This window comes from Oncorhynchus mykiss, chromosome 24 (genome assembly GCF_013265735.2).
Source record: "Oncorhynchus mykiss isolate Arlee chromosome 24, USDA_OmykA_1.1, whole genome shotgun sequence".
NCBI classification, from domain to species: domain Eukaryota; kingdom Metazoa; phylum Chordata; class Actinopteri; order Salmoniformes; family Salmonidae; genus Oncorhynchus; species Oncorhynchus mykiss.
Genome location: NC_048588.1, coordinates 43,344,833 through 43,363,771, shown reverse-complemented (window position 1 = coordinate 43,363,771; position 18,939 = coordinate 43,344,833). Strand labels below are relative to the sequence as shown.

Genomic DNA, 18,939 nt, shown 5'->3' with positions numbered 1-18,939 from the left:
TAGCCATTTGATTAGCTGTTCAGGAGTCTTATGTCTTGGGGGTAGAAGCTGTTTAGAAGCCTCTTGGACCTAGACTTGGCGCTCCAGTCCCGCTTGCCGTGCGGTAGGAGAGAGAACAGTCTATGACTAGGGTGGCTGGAGTCTGGCAATTTTTAGGGCCTGGATGGCAGGACCCTCGTTCACACTACTCTCTGTAGTGCCTTGCGGTCGGAAGCCGAGCAGTTGCCATACCAGGCAGTGATGCAACCAGTTTTTTAGTGATGTGGACACCAAGGAACCTGAAGCTCTCAACCTGCTCCACTACAGCCCAGTCAATGAGAATGGGGGAGTGCTCGACCCTCTTTTTCCTGTAGCCCATAATCATCTCCTTTGTCTTGATCACATTGAGGGAGAGGTTGTTGTCCTGGCACCACACGGCCAGGTCTCTGACCTTCTCCCTGTTGGCTGTCTCATCGTTGTCTGTGATCGGGCCTACCACTGTTGTGTCATCTGCAAACTTAATGATGGTGTTGGAGTCGTGCCTGGCCGTGCAGTCATGAGTGAACAGGGAGTACAGGAGGGGACTGAGCACGCACCCCTGTGGAGCCCCCGTGTTGAGGATCAGCGTGGCGGATGTTTTGTTACCTACCCTTACCACATGGGGGCGGCCCGTCAGGCAGTCCAGGATCCAGTTGCAGAGGGAGGTGTTTAGTCCCAGGATCCTTAGCGTATTGATGAGCTTTGAGGGCACTATGGTGTTGAACGCTGAGCTGTAGTCAATGAATAGCATTCTCACATAGGTGTTCCTTTTGTCGAGGTGGGAAAGGGCAGTGTGGAGTGATATAGAGATTGCATCATCTGTGGATCTGTTTGGGTGTTATGCAAATTGGAGTGGGTCTAGGGTTTCTGGGATGATGGTGTTGATGTGAGCCATTACCAGCCTTTCAAAGCTCTTCATGGCTACAGACGTGAGTGCTACGGGTCTGTAGTCATTTATGCAGGTTCTTGGTCACCTCCCTGACCTAGGCCCTTCTCCTCCCAATTTCTCAGTTTGGGCGGGCTGCCAGCTCTAGGAGGAGTCTAGGTTGTTCCAAACTTCTTCCATTTAAGAACGATAAAGGTCACTGTAACACTGCATGCTGACATGCACTGTCAACTGCGGGACCTGATATAGACAGGTGTGTGTGCCTTTCCAAATCATGTCCAATCAATTGCATATACCACAGATGGACTCCAATCAAGTTGTAGAAACATCTCAAGGATGATCAATGGAAACAGGAAGCACCTGAGCTCCTTTTCATGTTTCATAGCAAAAGGTCTGAAAACTTATGTAAATAAGGTATTTTTTTTAAAAAAATGTAATACAAAATGTGGAGAAAGTCAAGGGGTCTGAATACTTTCTGAATGCACAGTATTCCTCTTTATGGGTTCTGATCCTATGTATTCAGCTTTCAGGGTTCTGATCCTATGTTTTCAGCTGTAAGGGTTCTGATCCTATGTATTCAGCTTTACCCGGATCTGGGAGCGTTGTCATCAACTACAGTAATTAGCATAAGGTATGTTTTTAATTTTTTTATACATTTCCTAAAATTTCTTAAAACCCGTTTTTGCTTTGTCATTATGGGGTATTGTGTGAAGATTGAGGAGGCAAATGTTTTTATTTATTCCGTTTTAGAATAAGACTAACGCAACAAAATGTGGAAAAGGTCAAGGGGGTTGAATACTTTCTAAATGCACTGCATGGCTTAATCTAATGCTTACCCTAAAATAATGCACTTAAATAAAAATTTGGCACATCATTGAGCACGTTACACATCATTAAATATATCGACGCAACAATTACAGACAGAAGCGTACAAATAGTTAAACTCAATTGAAATAAAATAAAATGGACTAAAATATAATTCCAATATATAGGTCTGTGTAGCCTGTGATGGTCAAGAAAATTATGTAAAGATGTGTTACGTAAAGATGTATTATGTAAAGATGTATTATGTAAAGATGGCGTATTGCGTAAAGATGTATTATGTAAAGACGGCGTATTGCGTAAAGATGTATTATGTAAAGATGTATTATGTAAAGATGGCGTATTGCGTAAAGATGTATTATGTAAAGATGGCGTATTGCGTAAAGATGTATTATGTAAAGATGGCGTATTGCGTAAAGATTGTCAATTATGTAAAGATGTGTTACGTAAAGATGTATTATGTAAAGATGTATTATGTAAAGATGTATTATGTAAAGATGGCATATTGCGTAAAGATGTATTATGTAAAGACGGCGTATTGCGTAAAGATGTATTATGTAAAGATGGCGTATTGCGTAAAGATTGTCAATTATGTAAAGATGTGTTACGTAAAGATGTATTATGTAAAGATGTATTATGTAAAGATGGCATATTGCGTAAAGATGTATTATGTAAAGACGGCGTATTGCGTAAAGATGTATTATGTAAAGATGTATTATGTAAAGATGGCGTATTGCGTAAAGATGTATTATGTAAAGATGGCGTATTGCGTAAAGATTGTCAATTATGTAAAGATGTGTTACGTAAAGATGTATTATGTAAAGATGTATTATGTAAAGATGGCATATTGCGTAAAGATGTATTATGTAAAGACGGCGTATTGCGTAAAGATGTATTATGTAAAGATGTATTATGTAAAGATGGCGTATTGCGTAAAGATGTATTATGTAAAGATGGCGTATTGCGTAAAGATTGTCAATTATGTAAAGATGTGTTACGTGAAGATGTATTATGTAAAGATGTATTATGTAAAGATGGCGTATTGCGTAAAGATGTATTATTTAAAGACGGCGTATTGCGTAAAGATGGTCAATTATGTAAAGATGTGTTACGTAAAGATGGCGTATTGCGTAAAGATGGTCAATTATGTAAAGATGTGTTACGTAAAGACAGCGTATTGCGTAAAGATGGCGTATTGCGTAAAGATGGCGTATTGCGTAAAGATGTATTATGTAAAGATGGCGTATTGCGTAAAGATGGCGTATTGCGTAAAGACGGCGTATTGCGTAAAGATGGCGTATTGCGTAAAGATGTATTATGTAAAGATGGCATATTGCGTAAAGATGTATTATGTAAAGATGGCGTATTGCGTAAAGATGTATTATGTAAAGATGGCGTATTGCGTAAAGATGGCGTATTGCGTAAAGGTGTATTATGTAAAGATGGCGTATTGCGTAAAGATGTATTATGTAAAGACGGCGTATTGCGTAAAGATGTATTATGTAAAGACGGCGTATTGCGTACAGATGTATTATGTAAAGACGGCGAATTGCGTAAAGATGGCGTATTGCGTAAAGATGTATTATGTAAAGATGGCGTATTGCGTAAAGACGGCGTATTGCGTAAAGACGGCGTATTGAGTAAAGACAGCGTATTGCGTAAATATGGCGTATTGCGTAAAGACGGCGTATTGCGTAAAGACGGCGTATTACGTAAAGATGTGTTACGTAAAGATGGCGTATTGTGTAAAGATGGCGTATTGTGTAAAGATGGCGTATTGTGTAAAGATGGAGTATTATGTAAAGATGTGTTATGTAAAGACGGCGTATTGCGTAAAGATGTATTATGTAAAGATGGCATATTGCGTAAAGATGTATTATGTAAAGACGGCGTATTGCGTAAAGATGTATTATGTAAAGATGTATTATGTAAAGATGGCGTATTGCGTAAAGATGTATTATGTAAAGATGGCGTATTGCGTAAAGATTGTCAATTATGTAAAGATGTGTTACGTAAAGATGTATTATGTAAAGATGTATTATGTAAAGATGTATTATGTAAAGATGGCATATTGCGTAAAGATGTATTATGTAAAGACGGCGTATTGCGTAAAGATGTATTATGTAAAGATGGCGTATTGCGTAAAGATTGTCAATTATGTAAAGATGTGTTACGTAAAGATGTATTATGTAAAGATGTATTATGTAAAGATGGCATATTGCGTAAAGATGTATTATGTAAAGACGGCGTATTGCGTAAAGATGTATTATGTAAAGATGTATTATGTAAAGATGGCGTATTGCGTAAAGATTGTCAATTATGTAAAGATGTGTTACGTAAAGATGTATTATGTAAAGATGTATTATGTAAAGATGGCATATTGCGTAAAGATGTATTATGTAAAGACGGCGTATTGCGTAAAGATGTATTATGTAAAGATGTATTATGTAAAGATGGCGTATTGCGTAAAGATGTATTATGTAAAGATGGCGTATTGCGTAAAGATTGTCAATTATGTAAAGATGTGTTACGTGAAGATGTATTATGTAAAGATGTATTATGTAAAGATGGCGTATTGCGTAAAGATGTATTATTTAAAGACGGCGTATTGCGTAAAGATGGTCAATTATGTAAAGATGTGTTACGTAAAGATGGCGTATTGCGTAAAGATGGTCAATTATGTAAAGATGTGTTACGTAAAGACAGCGTATTGCGTAAAGATGGCGTATTGCGTAAAGATGGCGTATTGCGTAAAGATGTATTATGTAAAGATGGCGTATTGCGTAAAGATGGCGTATTGCGTAAAGACGGCGTATTGCGTAAAGATGGCGTATTGCGTAAAGATGTATTATGTAAAGATGGCATATTGCGTAAAGATGTATTATGTAAAGATGGCGTATTGCGTAAAGATGTATTATGTAAAGATGGCGTATTGCGTAAAGATGGCGTATTGCGTAAAGGTGTATTATGTAAAGATGGCGTATTGCGTAAAGATGTATTATGTAAAGACGGCGTATTGCGTAAAGATGTATTATGTAAAGACGGCGTATTGCGTACAGATGTATTATGTAAAGACGGCGAATTGCGTAAAGATGGCGTATTGCGTAAAGATGTATTATGTAAAGATGGCGTATTGCGTAAAGACGGCGTATTGCGTAAAGACGGCGTATTGAGTAAAGACAGCGTATTGCGTAAATATGGCGTATTGCGTAAAGACGGCGTATTGCGTAAAGACGGCGTATTACGTAAAGATGTGTTACGTAAAGATGGCGTATTGTGTAAAGATGGCGTATTGTGTAAAGATGGAGTATTGTGTAAAGATGTGTTACGTAAAGATGGCGTATTGTGTAAAGATGGCATATTGTGTAAAGATGGCGTATTGTGTAAATATGTGTTGCGTAAAGATGGCGTCTTTTGTAAATATGGCGTATTGTGTAAAGATGTGTTACGTGAAGATGGCGTATTGCGTAAAGATGGCGTATTGTGTAAAGATGGCGTATTGAGTAAAGATGGTGTATTGTGTAAAGATGTGTTACGTAAAGACGGCGTATTGTGTAAAGATGTGTTACGTAAAGATGGCGTATTGTGTAAAAATGGCGTATTGCGTAAAGATGGTGTATTGTGTAAAGTTGTGTTACGTAAAGACGGCGTATTGCGTAAAGATGGCGTATTGTGTAAAGATGCCGTATTGCGTAGATGGCGTATTGCGTAAAGATGGCGTATTGTGTAAAGATGGCGTATTGTGTAAAGATGTGTTACGTAAAGATGGCGTATTGTGTAAAGATGGCGTATTGTGTAAAGATGGCGTATCGTGTAAAGATGGCGTATCGTGTAAAGATGGTGAATTGTGTAAAGATGGTGAATTATGTAAAGATGTGTTATGTAAAGATGGTGAATTATGTAAAGATGGCGTATTGTGTAAAGATGGCGTATTGTGTAAAGATGGTGTATTGTGTAAAGATGGTGAATTATGTAAAGATGGTGAATTATGTAAAGATAGTGTATTGTGTAAAGATGGTGTATTGTGTAAAGATGGTGAATTATGTAAAGATGGTGTATTGTGTAAAGATGTGTTATGTAAAGATGGTGAATTATGTAAAGATGGTGTATTGCGTAAAGATGGTGTATTGCGTAAAGATGGTGCATTGTGTAAAGATGGCGTATCGTGTAAAGATGGTGTATTGTGTAAAGATGTGTTATGTAAAGATGGTGAATTATGTAAAGATGGTGAATTATGTAAAGATGGTGAATTATGTAAAGATGGTGTATTGTGTAAAGATGGTGAATTATGTAAAGATGGTGTATTGTGTAAAGATGGTGTATTGTGTAAATATGGTGTATTGTGTAAAGATGGTGTATTGTGTAAAGATGTGTTATGTAAAGATGGTGAATTATGTAAAGATGGTGAATTATGTAAAGATGGTGAATTATGTAAAGATGGTGTATTGTGTAAAGATGGTGTATTGTGTAAAGATGGTGTATTGTGTAAAGATTGTGTATTATGTAAAGATGGTGTATTGTGTAAAGATGGTGTATTGTGTAAAGATGGTGAATTATGTAAAGATGGTGTATTATGTAAAGATGGTGTATTGTGTAAAGATGGTGTATTGTGTAAAGATGGTGTATTGTGTAAAGATGTGTTATGTAAAGAATTATGTATAATGCCTCTTTGTATTTGTAGTCAGTGTCACATTCATTCTGAAGTTATTGGCGGTCACAGAAAGACAGATAAAAGTCTTGATTTTGTGTTTAGTGGAGATCTTCGCGGAAGGCGGAAAAAAGCATCTAACGACATTGTAGAAAAGGCACAAAAAAAAAACGAACTGCTCCTTTAATTACAGGTGCCTCTGAGCTATAGAGACGTGTAGAGATCCCAATGTCTTTAAAATGGTGCTGCCCATGTAATACAGGCTTTCGTGCACTAGAGATCTCTATACAACTTCATGCTCTGAGATCACCTGCATCCTTACCTGCGTTCTTTGTGTCTTAATTCGGTACCAAACAACTCTTCCACGTAGGGATTTGCATCATCACTGAACGATTTGGGAGGATTTTATTTTTGTATTGTATATTAACGTGTGTATTCCCCGCCTTTCCAAACATTATTAATAGATAAATAGATTAGATAAATAGATTAGATAAATAGATTAGATAAATAGATTAGATTAAACAGATTTTGGTCTACCTGGTTAAATAAAGGTGATCTGGTCTACCTGGTTAAATAAAGGTGATCTGGTCTACCTGGTTAAATAAAGGTGATCTGGTCTACCTGGTTAAATAAAGGTGATCTGGTCTACCTGGTTAAATAAAGGTGATCTGGCGTCTACCTGGTTAAATAAAGGTGATCTGGTCTACCTGGTTAAATAAAGGTGATCTGGTCTACCTGGTTAAATAAAGGTGATCTGGTCTACCTGGTTAAATAAAGGTGATCTGGCATACCTGGTTAAATAAAGGTGATCTGGTCTACCTGGTTAAATAAAGGTGATCTGGTCTACCTGGTTAAATAAAGGTGATCTGGTCTACCTGGTTAAATAAAGGTGATCTGGCCTACCTGGTTAAATAAAGGTGATCTGGTCTACCTGGTTAAATAAAGGTGATCTGGTCTACCTGGTTAAATAAAGGTGATCTGGTCTACCTGGTTAAATAAAGGTGATCTGGCCTACCTGGTTAAATAAAGGTGATCTGGTCTACCTGGTTAAATAAAGGTGATCTGGTCTACCTGGTTAAATAAAGGTGATCTGGTCTACCTGGTTAAATAAAGGTGATCTGGTCTACCTGGTTAAATAAAGGTGATCTGGCCTACCTGGTTAAATAAAGGTGATCTGGTCTACCTGGTTAAATAAAGGTGATCTGGTCTACCTGGTTAAATAAAGGTGATCTGGCCTAACTGGTTAAATAAAGGTGATCTGGTCTACCTGGTTAAATAAAGGTGATCTGGTCTACCTGGTTAAATAAAGGTGATCTGGTCTACCTGGTTAAATAAAGGTGATCTGGCCTACCTGGTTAAATAAAGGTGATCTGGTCTACCTGGTTAAATAAAGGTGATCTGGTCTACCTGGTTAAATAAAGGTGATCTGGTCTACCTGGTTAAATAAAGGTGATCTGGTCTACCTGGTTAAATAAAGGTGATCTGGTCTACCTGGTTAAATAAAGGTGATCTGGTCTACCTGGTTAAATAAAGGTGATCTGGTCTACCTGGTTAAATAAAGGTGATCTGGTCTACCTGGTTAAATAAAGGTGATCTGGTCTACCTGGTTAAATAAAGGTGATCTGGTCTACCTGGTTAAATAAAGATGATCTGGCCTACCTGGTTAAATAAAGGTGATCTGGCCTACCTGGTTAAATAAAGGTGATCTGGTCTACCTGGTTAAATAAAGGTGATCTGGTCTACCTGGTTAAATAAAGGTGATCTGGCCTACCTGGTTAAATAAATGTGATCTGGCCTCCCTGGTTAAATAAAGGTGATCTGGCCTACCTGGTTAAATAAAGGTGATCTGGCCTACCTGGTTAAATAAAGGTGATCTGGTCTACCTGGTTAAATAAAGGTGATCTGGTCTACCTGGTTAAATAAAGGTGATCTGGCCTACCTGGTTAAATAAAGGTGATCTGGCCTACCTGGTTAAATAAAGGTGATCTGGCCTACCTGGTTAAATAAAGGTGATCTGGTCTACCTGGTTAAATAAAGGTGATCTGGTCTACCTGGTTAAATAAAGGTGATCTGGTCTACCTGGTTAAATAAAGGTGATCTGGTCTACCTGGTTAAATAAAGGTGATCTGGTCTACCTGGTTAAATAAAGGTGAAATAAAAAAAATACAAATAAATGTAAAAGTGCAAACTGAGTTAAGAGATACTCTGCTGCTCTACCGAGTGGTCTGGGACAGTCGTTTACTAATGAGTAACTTCCTTAATGGTTTGGGGAAACAGCTCGGCGATGTAACAATGTTCCTACAAAGGTCCTAACGTTAAACATAGCCTTAAGACGCTTCTGACAAACTGTCTCTATTATAAAGGAGAGGCCTTGTCATCAACCTCTCCCCGTCAACCTCGCCCCACACAGATCAGTGAGTTCATAATGTTGTTCAAACACTAGATGGCGCCAAAACCCATGAAAACCTCTCCCCACACAGATCAGTGAGTTCATAATGTTGTTCAAACACTAGATGGCGCCAAAACCCATAAATACCTCTCCCCACACAGATCAGTGAGTTCATAATGTTGTTCAAACACTAGATGGCGCCAAAACCCATGAAAAGCTACAACACTATGGTGAAACAGACTGATATTTGCCATTGGTATGGTAGAAAACTGTAGATGTTGCCATTGGTACGGTAGAAAAACTGTAGATGTTGTGCCTAGGGGGGGTGGTTCAGGGGGGTTCAGTAGGGTTAGGGGGTTCAGTAGGGGCTAGGGGGCTAGGGGGTTCAGTAGGGGCTAGGGGGGGTTCAGTAGGGGCTAGGGGGGGGTTCAGTAGGGGCTAGGGGGGGGTTCAGTAGGGGCTAGGGAGGGGTTCAGTAGGGGCTAGGGGGGGGTTCAGTAGGGGCTAGGGGGGGGTTCAGTAGGGGCTAGGGGGGGGGTTCAGTAGGGTTAGGGGGTTCAGTAGGGGCTAGGGGGTTCAGTAGGGGCTAGGGGGGGTTCAGTAGGGGCTGGGGGGGGGGGGTTCAGTAGGGGCTAGGGGGTTCAGTAGGGGCTAGGGGGTCTCAGTAGGATATGGGCCTATGGGGGTTCAGTAGGGGCTAGGGGGTCTCAGTAAGATGTGGGCCTATGGGGGTTCAGTAGGGGCTAGGGGGTCTCAGTAAGATATGGGCCTACGGGGGTTCAGTAGGGGCTAGGGGGTCTCAGTAAGATGTGGGCCTATGGGGGTTCAGTAGGGGCTAGGGGGTTCAGTAGGGGCTAGGGGGTTAGTGTCCCGTGAGGGGTGTAGTCTACTCACAGTGTCCCGTGAGGGGTGCAGTCTACTCACAGTGTCCCGTGAGGGGTACAGTCTACTCACAGTGTCCCGTGAGGGGTGCAGTCTACTCACAGTGTCCCGTGAGGGGTGCAGTCTACTCACAGTGTCCCGTGAGGGGTGCTGTCTACTCACAGTGTCCCGTGAGGGGTGCAGTCTACTCACAGTGTCCCGTGAGGGGTGCAGTCTACTCACAGTGTCCCGTGAGGGGTGCAGTCTACTCACAGTGTCCCGTGAGGGGTGCAGTCTACTCACAGTGTCCCGTGAGGGGTGTAGTCTACTCACAGTGTCCCGTGAGGGGTGCAGTCTACACAGTGTCCCGTGAGGGGTGCAGTCTACTCACAGTGTCCCGTGAGGGGTGCAGTCTACTCACAGTGTCCCGTGAGGGGTGCAGTGTACTCACAGTGTCCCGTGAGGGGTGCAGTCTACTCACAGTGTCCCGTGAGGGGTGCAGTCTACTCACAGTGTCCCGTGAGGGGTGCAGTCTACACAGTGTCCCGTGAGGGGTGCAGTCTACACAGTGTCCCATGAGGGGTGCAGTCTACTCACAGTGTCCCGTGAGGGGTGCAGTCTACTCACAGTGTCCCGTGAGGGGTGCAGTCTACTCACAGTGTCCCGTGAGGGGTGCAGTCTACTCACAGTGTCCCGTGAGGGGTGCAGTCTACTCACAGTGTCCCGTGAGGGGTGCAGACTACTCACAGTGTCCCGTGAGGGGTGCAGTCTACTCACAGTGTCCCGTGAGGGGTGTAGTCTACTCACAGTGTCCCGTGAGGGGTGCAGTCTACACAGTGTCCCGTGAGGGGTGCAGTGTACTCACAGTGTCCCGTGAGGGGTGTAGTCTACTCACAGTGTCCCGTGAGGGGTGTAGTCTACTCACAGTGTCCCGCGAGGGGTGCAGTCTACACAGTGTCCCGTGAGGGGTGCAGTGTACTCACAGTGTCCCGTGAGGGGTGTAGTCTACACAGTGTCCCGTGAGGGGTGCAGTCTACTCACAGTGTCCCGTGAGGGGTGTAGTCTACTCACAGTGTCCCGTGAGGGGTGCAGTCTACACAGTGTCCCGTGAGGGGTGCAGTGTACTCACAGTGTCCCGTGAGGGGTGCAGTCTACTCCCAGTGTCCCGTGAGGGGTACAGTCTACTCACAGTGTCCCGTGAGGGGTGTAGTCTACTCACAGTGTCCCGTGAGGGGTGTAGTCTACTCAGTGTCCCGTGAGGGGTGCAGTCTACTCACAGTGTCCCGTGAGGGGTGTAGTCTACTCACAGTGTCCCGTGAGGGGTGTAGTCTACTCAGTGTCCCGTGAGGGGTGCAGTGTACTCACGGTGTGTAGCAGGGTGTGGCTTGTCCTCCTCCTCTTCAGTGTCGGGGCCAGAGCACCACTCATCTCCACTGTACGGCTGTTTCTTCTCCAACACACACCGCCGTTTACTGCGCATCACGCCTTCTACTGGGAGGGGACAACACACACACACATTTTGGATGTGTAACTATAACAGGCCATAATGCTTAATTATTACACAGCATCCATCATGAGACTACAGGTCAGCGGGAGGGAGAAGAGAGGAAGGAAGGAAGGAGAGGGAGGGAGGAAGGAAGGAGAGAAGGGAGGGAGGGACAGAGGAAGGAGGAGAAAGGAAGGAGAAGAAGGAACTAGAAGAAGGAAGGAAGGAGAGGAAGGAAGGAAGGAAGGAAGGAAGGGAGGGAGGGAGGGAGGGAGGGAGCAGGGACTCAGCCTGGCCCGCCTAGCAGCAGGGACTCAGCCTGGCCCGCCTAGCAGCAGGGACTCAGCCTGACCCGTCTAGCAGCAGTGACTCAGCCTGGCCCGCCTAGCAGCAGGGACTCAGCCTGGCCCGCCTAGCAGCAGGGACTCAGCCTGGCCCGCCTAGCAGCAGGGACTCAGCCTGGCCCGCCTAGCAGCAGGGACTCAGCCTGGCCCGTCTAGCAGCAGGGACTCAGCCTGGCCCGCCTAGCAGCAGGGACTCAGCCTGGCCCGCCAAGCAGCAGGGACTCAGCCTGGCCCGTCTAGCAGCAGGGACTCAGCCTGGCCCGTCTAGCAGCAGGGACTCAGCCTGGCCCGTCTAGCAGCAGGGACTCAGCCTGGCCCGCCTAGCAGCAGGGACTCAGCCTGGCCCGCCTAGCAGCAGGGACTCAGCCTGGCCCGCCTAGCAGCAGGGACTCAGCCTGGCCCGTCTAGCAGCAGGGACTCAGCCTGGCCCGTCTAGCAGCAGGGACTCAGCCTGGCCCGTCTAGCAGCAGGGACTCAGCCTGGCCCGTCTAGCAGCAGGGACTCAGCCTGGCCCGTCTAGCAGCAGGGACTCAGCCTGGCCCGTCTAGCAGCAGGGACTCAGCCTGGCCCGTCTAGCAGCAGGGACTCAGCCTGGCCCGTCTAGCAGCAGGGACTCAGCCTGGCCCGTCTAGCAGCAGGGACTCAGCCTGGCCCGTCTAGCAGCAGGGACTCAGCCTGGCCCGTCTAGCAGCAGGGACTCAGCCTGGCCCGTCTAGCAGCAGGGACTCAGCCTGGCCCGTCTAGCAGCAGGGACTCAGCCTGGCCCGCCTAGCAGCAGGGACTCAGCCTGGCCCGCCTAGCAGCAGGGACTCAGCCTGGCCCGTCTAGCAGCAGGGACTCAGCCTGGCCCGTCTAGCAGCAGGGACTCAGCCTGGCCCGTCTAGCAGCAGGGACTCAGCCTGGCCCGTCTAGCAGCAGGGACTCAGCCTGGCCCGTCTAGCAGCAGGGACTCAGCCTGGCCCGTCTAGCAGCAGGGACTCAGCCTGGCCCGCCTAGCAGCAGGGACTCAGCCTGGCCCGTCTAGCAGCAGGGACTCAGCCTGGCCCGTCTAGCAGCAGGGACTCAGCCTGGCCCGTCTAGCAGCAGGGACTCAGCCTGGCCTATGCATTCACTTTTGCTCCCAGCTGACAGTCATTGGTTTACGTAAACGGTCAGGTGGCAGTGTGTGTGTGTGTGTGTGTGTGTGTGTGTGTGTGTGTTAGCTGGTTTACATTCTCTTTAATCATTGGCCCTCTTCAGGTGTGAGTTGAGGAGGGGAGAGGAGGGGGGTAGATTAGTGGGGAGGACGAGAGGAGGGGGGTGAGATGACTTGCATTTCATTTGAATGCGTTTCTGTTTATTTAGCTAGAGGGAAATTAGATCAGAGAGAGAACCGGAGGTTTCCCTTCAAAGGACCCGCCCAATCATTCTCACTCTCTCTGTCTGGGTGGTGGACCATTCTTCATAGGGAAAACTGTTGAGCGTGAAAAACCCAGCAGCGTTACAGTTCTTGACTCAAACCGGTGCGCCCTGGCACCTACTACCATGCCCCCTTTCAACGGCACTTCAATCTTTTGTCTTGCCCATTCACCCTCTGAATGGGACACATACACCACCAGTCTCAACTGTCGTAAAGCTTTCAAATCCTTCTTTAACCCCGTCTCCTCCTCTTCATCTACACTCAGCTGCTCTCAGTCCACCTCACCTATCTCTATAAACCATCCCTCAGCTGCTCTCAGTCCACCTCACCTATCTCTATAAACCATCCCTCAGCTGCTCTCAGTCCACCTCACCTATCTCTATAAACCATCCCTCAGCTGCTCTCAGTCCACCTCACCTATCTCTATAAACCATCCCTCAGCTGCTCTCAGTCCACCTCACCTATCTCTATAAACCATCCCTCAGCTGCTCTCAGTGCACCTCACCTATCTCTATAAACCATCCCTCAGCTGCTCTCAGTGCACCTCACCTATCTCTATAAACATCACATCCCTCAGCTGCTCTCAGTGCACCTCACCTATCTCTATAAACCACCCCTAAGCATTTTGTGTGTGTGTGTGTGTGACGGGAAGCCCAGATGACTCAGTTTCACAAATTCATATTACTGCCTGTCAATCTCCCCCAAATCAGCAGTCACTCACACACACACACACACACACACACACACACACACACACACACACACACACACACACACACACACACACACACACACACACACACACACACACACACACACACACACACACACACACAAAATAATAATAGACAGGCAAACAAATGCAAATAGTCACAGCATGGACAAAGAATGCAAATCCACAACCAGTTCTAGCCTTGCTGCTAAAAGACAGATGGCAGGCCCCTAGACCACTGTTCTGGAAACAGTTTACTGCTGTTAAAGACAGATGACAGGCCCCTAGACCACTGTTCTGGAAACAGTTTACTGCTGTTAAAGACAGATGACAGGCCCCTAGACCACTGTTCTGGAAACAGTTTACTGCTGTTAAAGACAGATGACAGGCCCCTAGACCACTGTTCTGGAAACAGTTTACTGCTAGTAAAGACAGATGACAGGCCCCTAGACCACTGTTCTGGAAACAGTTTACTGCTGTTAAAGACAGATGACAGGCCCTACAGAGACCACTGTTCTGTTAGACTTCCTGTGTCTCTCTGGTCAAATCTGCACCAGAAATACCAGATTAGCTACCTACACCACCCACAGCAGGAAACGTGTGCATGTGTTTCGTGTGGGATGTGTGTGCGATTTTGTGCGTGTGTATGTATTGTGTGTGTGTGTGTGTGTCTCTCGGTGTGCACTATATAACTTGTTTTCCCCTCACACTGAAATGCCCTGACCTTTCTGTCAGGCGTCAGAATTTCCTCTGCCTTCCGATGGTAGCCTACAGCTGCAATGTGACGTTAGTATGTGTGTGTGTGTGTGTGTGGTAATACCCTACCTTTGGCGTCAGGCTCCTGCACAGGGGTGATAGTGTCTCTCTGTTCCCCAGAGTCCATGGACACACTTCTCTCTCTCTTCGTCTTCATCATCCCCCCAACGCCACTCACCGATTGGCTGACAGCCTTCAGGCCAGGGTTGCCCGCCCCCAGGCCCTTATTGGCCCCCTCCTGCTGCTGGGTCACATTGGAGAGCTGGGATTGGCTGTCGCTGCTCACTTGCTTGCCATGATTGGTCAGCTTATTGTCAGGGTGCATTTGAACGGCTGGGGTGGGTCTGGGGTAGGGGTACAGACGATGTGGTGTCCGTCCGTCTGTTTGAAGTCACACTGCTGCTTGTCTACACAGCTGGTGAGACGGAGAAGAAAACAGGCTCAGAACTAATAGGCTCGGGAACTAACAGGCTCGGGAACTAACAGGCTCGGGAACTAACAGGCTCGGGAACTAACAGGCTCAGAACTAACAGGCTGGGGAACTAACAGGCTCGGGAACTAACAGGCTCGGGAACTAACAGGCTCGGGAACTAACAGGCTCGGGAACTAACAGGCTCGGGAACTAACAGGCTCGGGAACTAACAGGCTCGGGAACTAACAGGCTCAGAACTAACAGGCTGGGGAACTAACAGGCTGGGGAACTAACAGGCTCGGGAACTAACAGGCTCGGGAACTAACAGGCTCGGGAACTAACAGGCTCAGAACTAACAGGCTCGGGAACTAACAGGCTCGGGAACTAACAGGCTCGGGAACTAACAGGCTCGGGAACTAACAGGCTCGGGAACTAACAGGCTCGGGAACTAACAGGCTCGGGAACTAACAGGCTCGGGAACTAACAGGCTCGGGAACTAACAGGCTCGGGAACTAACAGGCTCGGGAACTAACAGGCTCGGGAACTAACAGGCTCGGGAACTAACAGTCTCAGAACTAACAGGCTCGGGAACTAACAGGCTCGGGAACTAACAGGTTCGGGAACTAACAGGCTCGGGAACTAACAGTCTCAGAACTAACAGGCTCGGGAACTAACAGGCTCGGGAACTAACAGGCTCGGGAACTAACAGGCTCGGGAACTAACAGGCTCGGGAACTAACAGGCTCGGGAACTAACAGGCTCGGGAACTAACAGGCTCGGGAACTAACAGGCTCGGGAACTAACAGGCTCGGGAACTAACAGGCTCGGGAACTAACAGGCTCGGGAACTAACAGTCTCAGAACTAACAGGCTCAGAACTAACAGGCTCGGGAACTAACAGGCTCGGGAACTAACAGGCTCAGAACTAACAGGCTCGGGAACTAACAGGCTCAGAACTAACAGGCTCGGGAACTAACAGGCTCGGGAACTAACAGGCTCGGGAACTAACAGGCTCGGGAACTAACAGGCTCGGGAACTAACAGGCTCGGGAACTAACAGGCTCGGGAACTAACAGGCTCGGGAACTAACAGGCTCGGGAACTAACAGGCTCGGGAACTAACAGGCTCGGGAACTAACAGGCTCGGGAATTAACAGGCTCGGGAACTAACAGGCTCGGGAACTAACAGGCTCGGGAACTAACAGGCTCGGGAACTAACAGGCTCGGGAACTAACAGGCTCGGGAACTAACAGGCTCGGGAACTAACAGGCTCGGGAACTAACAGGCTCGGGAACTAACAGGCTCGGGAACTAACAGGCTCGGGAACTAACAGGCTCGGGAACTAACAGGCTCGGGAACTAACAGGCTCGGGAACTAACAGGCTCGGGAACTAACAGGCTCGGGAACTAACAGGCTCGGGAACTAACAGGCTCGGGAACTAACAGGCTCGGGAACTAACAGGCTCGGGAACTAACAGGCTCGGGAACTAACAGGCTCGGGAACTAACAGGCTCGGGAACTAACAGGCTCGGGAACTAACAGGCTCGGGAACTAACAGGCTCGGGAACTAACAGGCTCGCGAACTAACAGGCTCGGGAACTAACAGGCTCGGGAACTAACAGGCTCGGGAACTAACAGGCTCGGGAACTAACAGGCTCGGGAACTAACAGGCTCGGGAACTAACAGGCTCGGGAACTAACAGGCTGGGGAACTAACAGGCTGGGGAACTAACAGGCTGGGGAACTAACAGGCTGGGGAACTAACAGGCTCGGGAACTAACAGGCTCGGGAACTAACAGGCTCGGGAACTAACAGGCTCGGGAACTAACAGGCTCGGGAACTAACAGGCTCGGGAACTAACAGGCTCGGGAACTAACAGGCTCAGAACTAACAGGCTCGGGAACTAACAGGCTCGGGAACTAACAGCCTCGGGAACTAACAGCCTCGGGAACTAACAGCCTCGGGAACTAACAGGCTCGGGAACTAACAGGCTCGGGAACTAACAGGCTCGGGAACTAACAGTCTCAGAACTAACAGGCTCGGGAACTAACAGGCTCGGGAATTAACAGGCTCGGGAACTAACAGGCTCGGGAACTAACAGGCTCGGGAACTAACAGGCTCGGGAACTAACAGGCTCGGGAATTAACAGGCTCGGGAACTAACAGGCTCGGGAACTAACAGGCTCGGGAACTAACAGGCTCGGGAACTAACAGGCTCGGGAACTAACAGGTTCGGGAACTAACAGGCTCGGGAACTAACAGGCTCGGGAACTAACAGGCTCGGGAACTAACAGGCTCGGGAACTAACAGGCTCGGGAACTAACAGTCTCAGAACTAACAGGCTCGGGAACTAACAGGCTCGGGAACTAACAGGCTCGGGAACTAACAGGCTCAGAACTAACAGGCTCGGGAACTAACAGGCTCGGGAACTAACAGGCTCAGAACTAACAGGCTCGGGAACTAACAGGCTCGTAACAGTGCAGTAATATCTAACAATTCACAAAAATACACACAAACCTAAAAGTAAAAGAATAGAGTTAAGAAATACATAAATATTAGGACGAGCTGGGCCTCCCGGGTGGCGCAGTGGTCTAAGGTACTGCATCACAGTGCTAGCTGTGCCACCAGAGATTCTGGGTTCGAGCCCAGGCTCTGTCACAGCCGGCCGCGACCGGGAGGCCCATGTGGCGGCACACAATTGGCCTAGCATCGTCTGGGGTAGGGAGGGTTTGGCCGGCAGGGATATCCTTGTCTCATCGTGCAGTAGCGACACCTGTGGAGGGCCGGGCGCAGTGCACGCTGACAAGGTCGCCAGGTGTACGGTGTTTCTTCTGACACATTGGTGCGGCTGGCTTCCGGGTTGGATGGGCATTGTGTCAAGAAGCAGTGCGGCTTGGTTGGGTTGATAGCAGGGTAAACAGGCTGTGGCTCGGGTGGTTGTTGTCCTTGATGATCTTTATGGCCTTCCTGTGACATCGGGTGGTGTAGGTATCCTGGAGGGCAGGTAGTTTGCCACCGGTGATGCGTTGTGCAGACCTCACCACCCTCTGGAGACCCTTACGGTTGAGGGTGGTGCAGTTGCCGTACCAGGCGGTGATACAGCCCGCCAGGATGCATCTGGATAAGTTTGTGCGGGTCTTAGGGACCAATCCGCATTTCTTCAGCCTAATGGGGTTGAGGCGGCGCTGTTGCGACTTCTACACCACACCGTCTGTGTGGGTGGACCAATCAGATCGTCTGTGTGGGTGGACCAATCAGATCGTCTGTGTGGGAGGAACAATCAGATCGTCTGTGTGGGTGGACCAATCAGATCGTCTGTGTGGGTGGACCATTCAGATCGTCTGTGTGGGTGGACCATTCAGATCGTCTGTGTGGGTGGACCAATCAGATTGTTGGTGATGTGGACGCAGAGGAACTTAGAAGCTTTTCACCTTCTCCACTTCAGTCCCGTCAATGTAGATAGCAGAGGGAGCGCCTCCCTGTCTCCTGAAGTCCACGATCATCTCCTTCGTTTTGTTGACATTGAGGGAGAAGTTATTTTCCTTACACCACTCCCCCAGGGCCCTCACCTCCTCCCCGTAGGCTGTCTAGTCATTTTTGGTAATCAGGCCTATAACTGTCGTGTCGTCTGCAAACTTGATGATTGAGTTGGAGGCATGTGTGGCTACGCAGACATGGGTGAACAGTGTTTAGGAAGTGGAGGTGTTGTTTCCTACCTTCACCACCTGGGGGCAGTAAACGTGTAGATCAATGACTGGCAACAGTTCAGTTCGACACTGAACGATGCAGTTCTCACAAGATGAGAGGTCATTTCAGCAAAACATTTTAGTGAACCGGACCAATACACTCACATCTTAAACATTTAAACCGGGGGAGACATCTGGATCCTTTTGGGGTTCAGCGGACCAATACACTCACATCTTAAACATTTAAACCGGGGGACTGATGCGCGTATCTGTGAATCGTTACATCCCTACCTCTTACCGTTCGTCTTGAACTTCAAATTGGTATGACCAACATGTATGACCATGGCTGGGTTCAGCTCACTCACCTCAGTCCATGTCTCAGCTGACACACTGGGGCATATTGCTGCTGCTGCTCCTTGACTCTTCACTGACCACAGAATAACCTGGAGGAGAGAGGGGAGGTTAGAGGTCACATTAGCGACAGCGAAATCTGCATCTTCAAAATGATCAAAAGCTTTTTGATTTAA

General features: G+C 47.3%; 1 protein-coding gene across 3 annotated transcripts in view; it reads right to left on the bottom strand.

Moving 5' to 3' along the window:
* The window catches only part of bcl9l (bcl9 like), a 120,948-nt gene that overhangs the window by 56,704 nt on the left and 45,305 nt on the right, over nucleotides 1–18,939 (bottom strand). For 2 of the 3 annotated variants that reach the window (XM_036962147.1, XM_036962146.1), the window contains 3 exons: nucleotides 18,778–18,855; nucleotides 14,391–14,736; nucleotides 10,990–11,115 (listed from right to left, as the gene is read on the bottom strand). In XM_036962147.1, the coding sequence (XP_036818042.1) occupies nucleotides 10,990–11,115; nucleotides 14,391–14,646 (382 nt within the window). In that variant the 5' untranslated portion in view covers nucleotides 14,647–14,736; nucleotides 18,778–18,855. The remainder of the gene's footprint in view (nucleotides 1–10,989; nucleotides 11,116–14,390; nucleotides 14,737–18,777; nucleotides 18,856–18,939) is intronic. The other variant, XM_036962148.1, reaches the window with a different exon arrangement.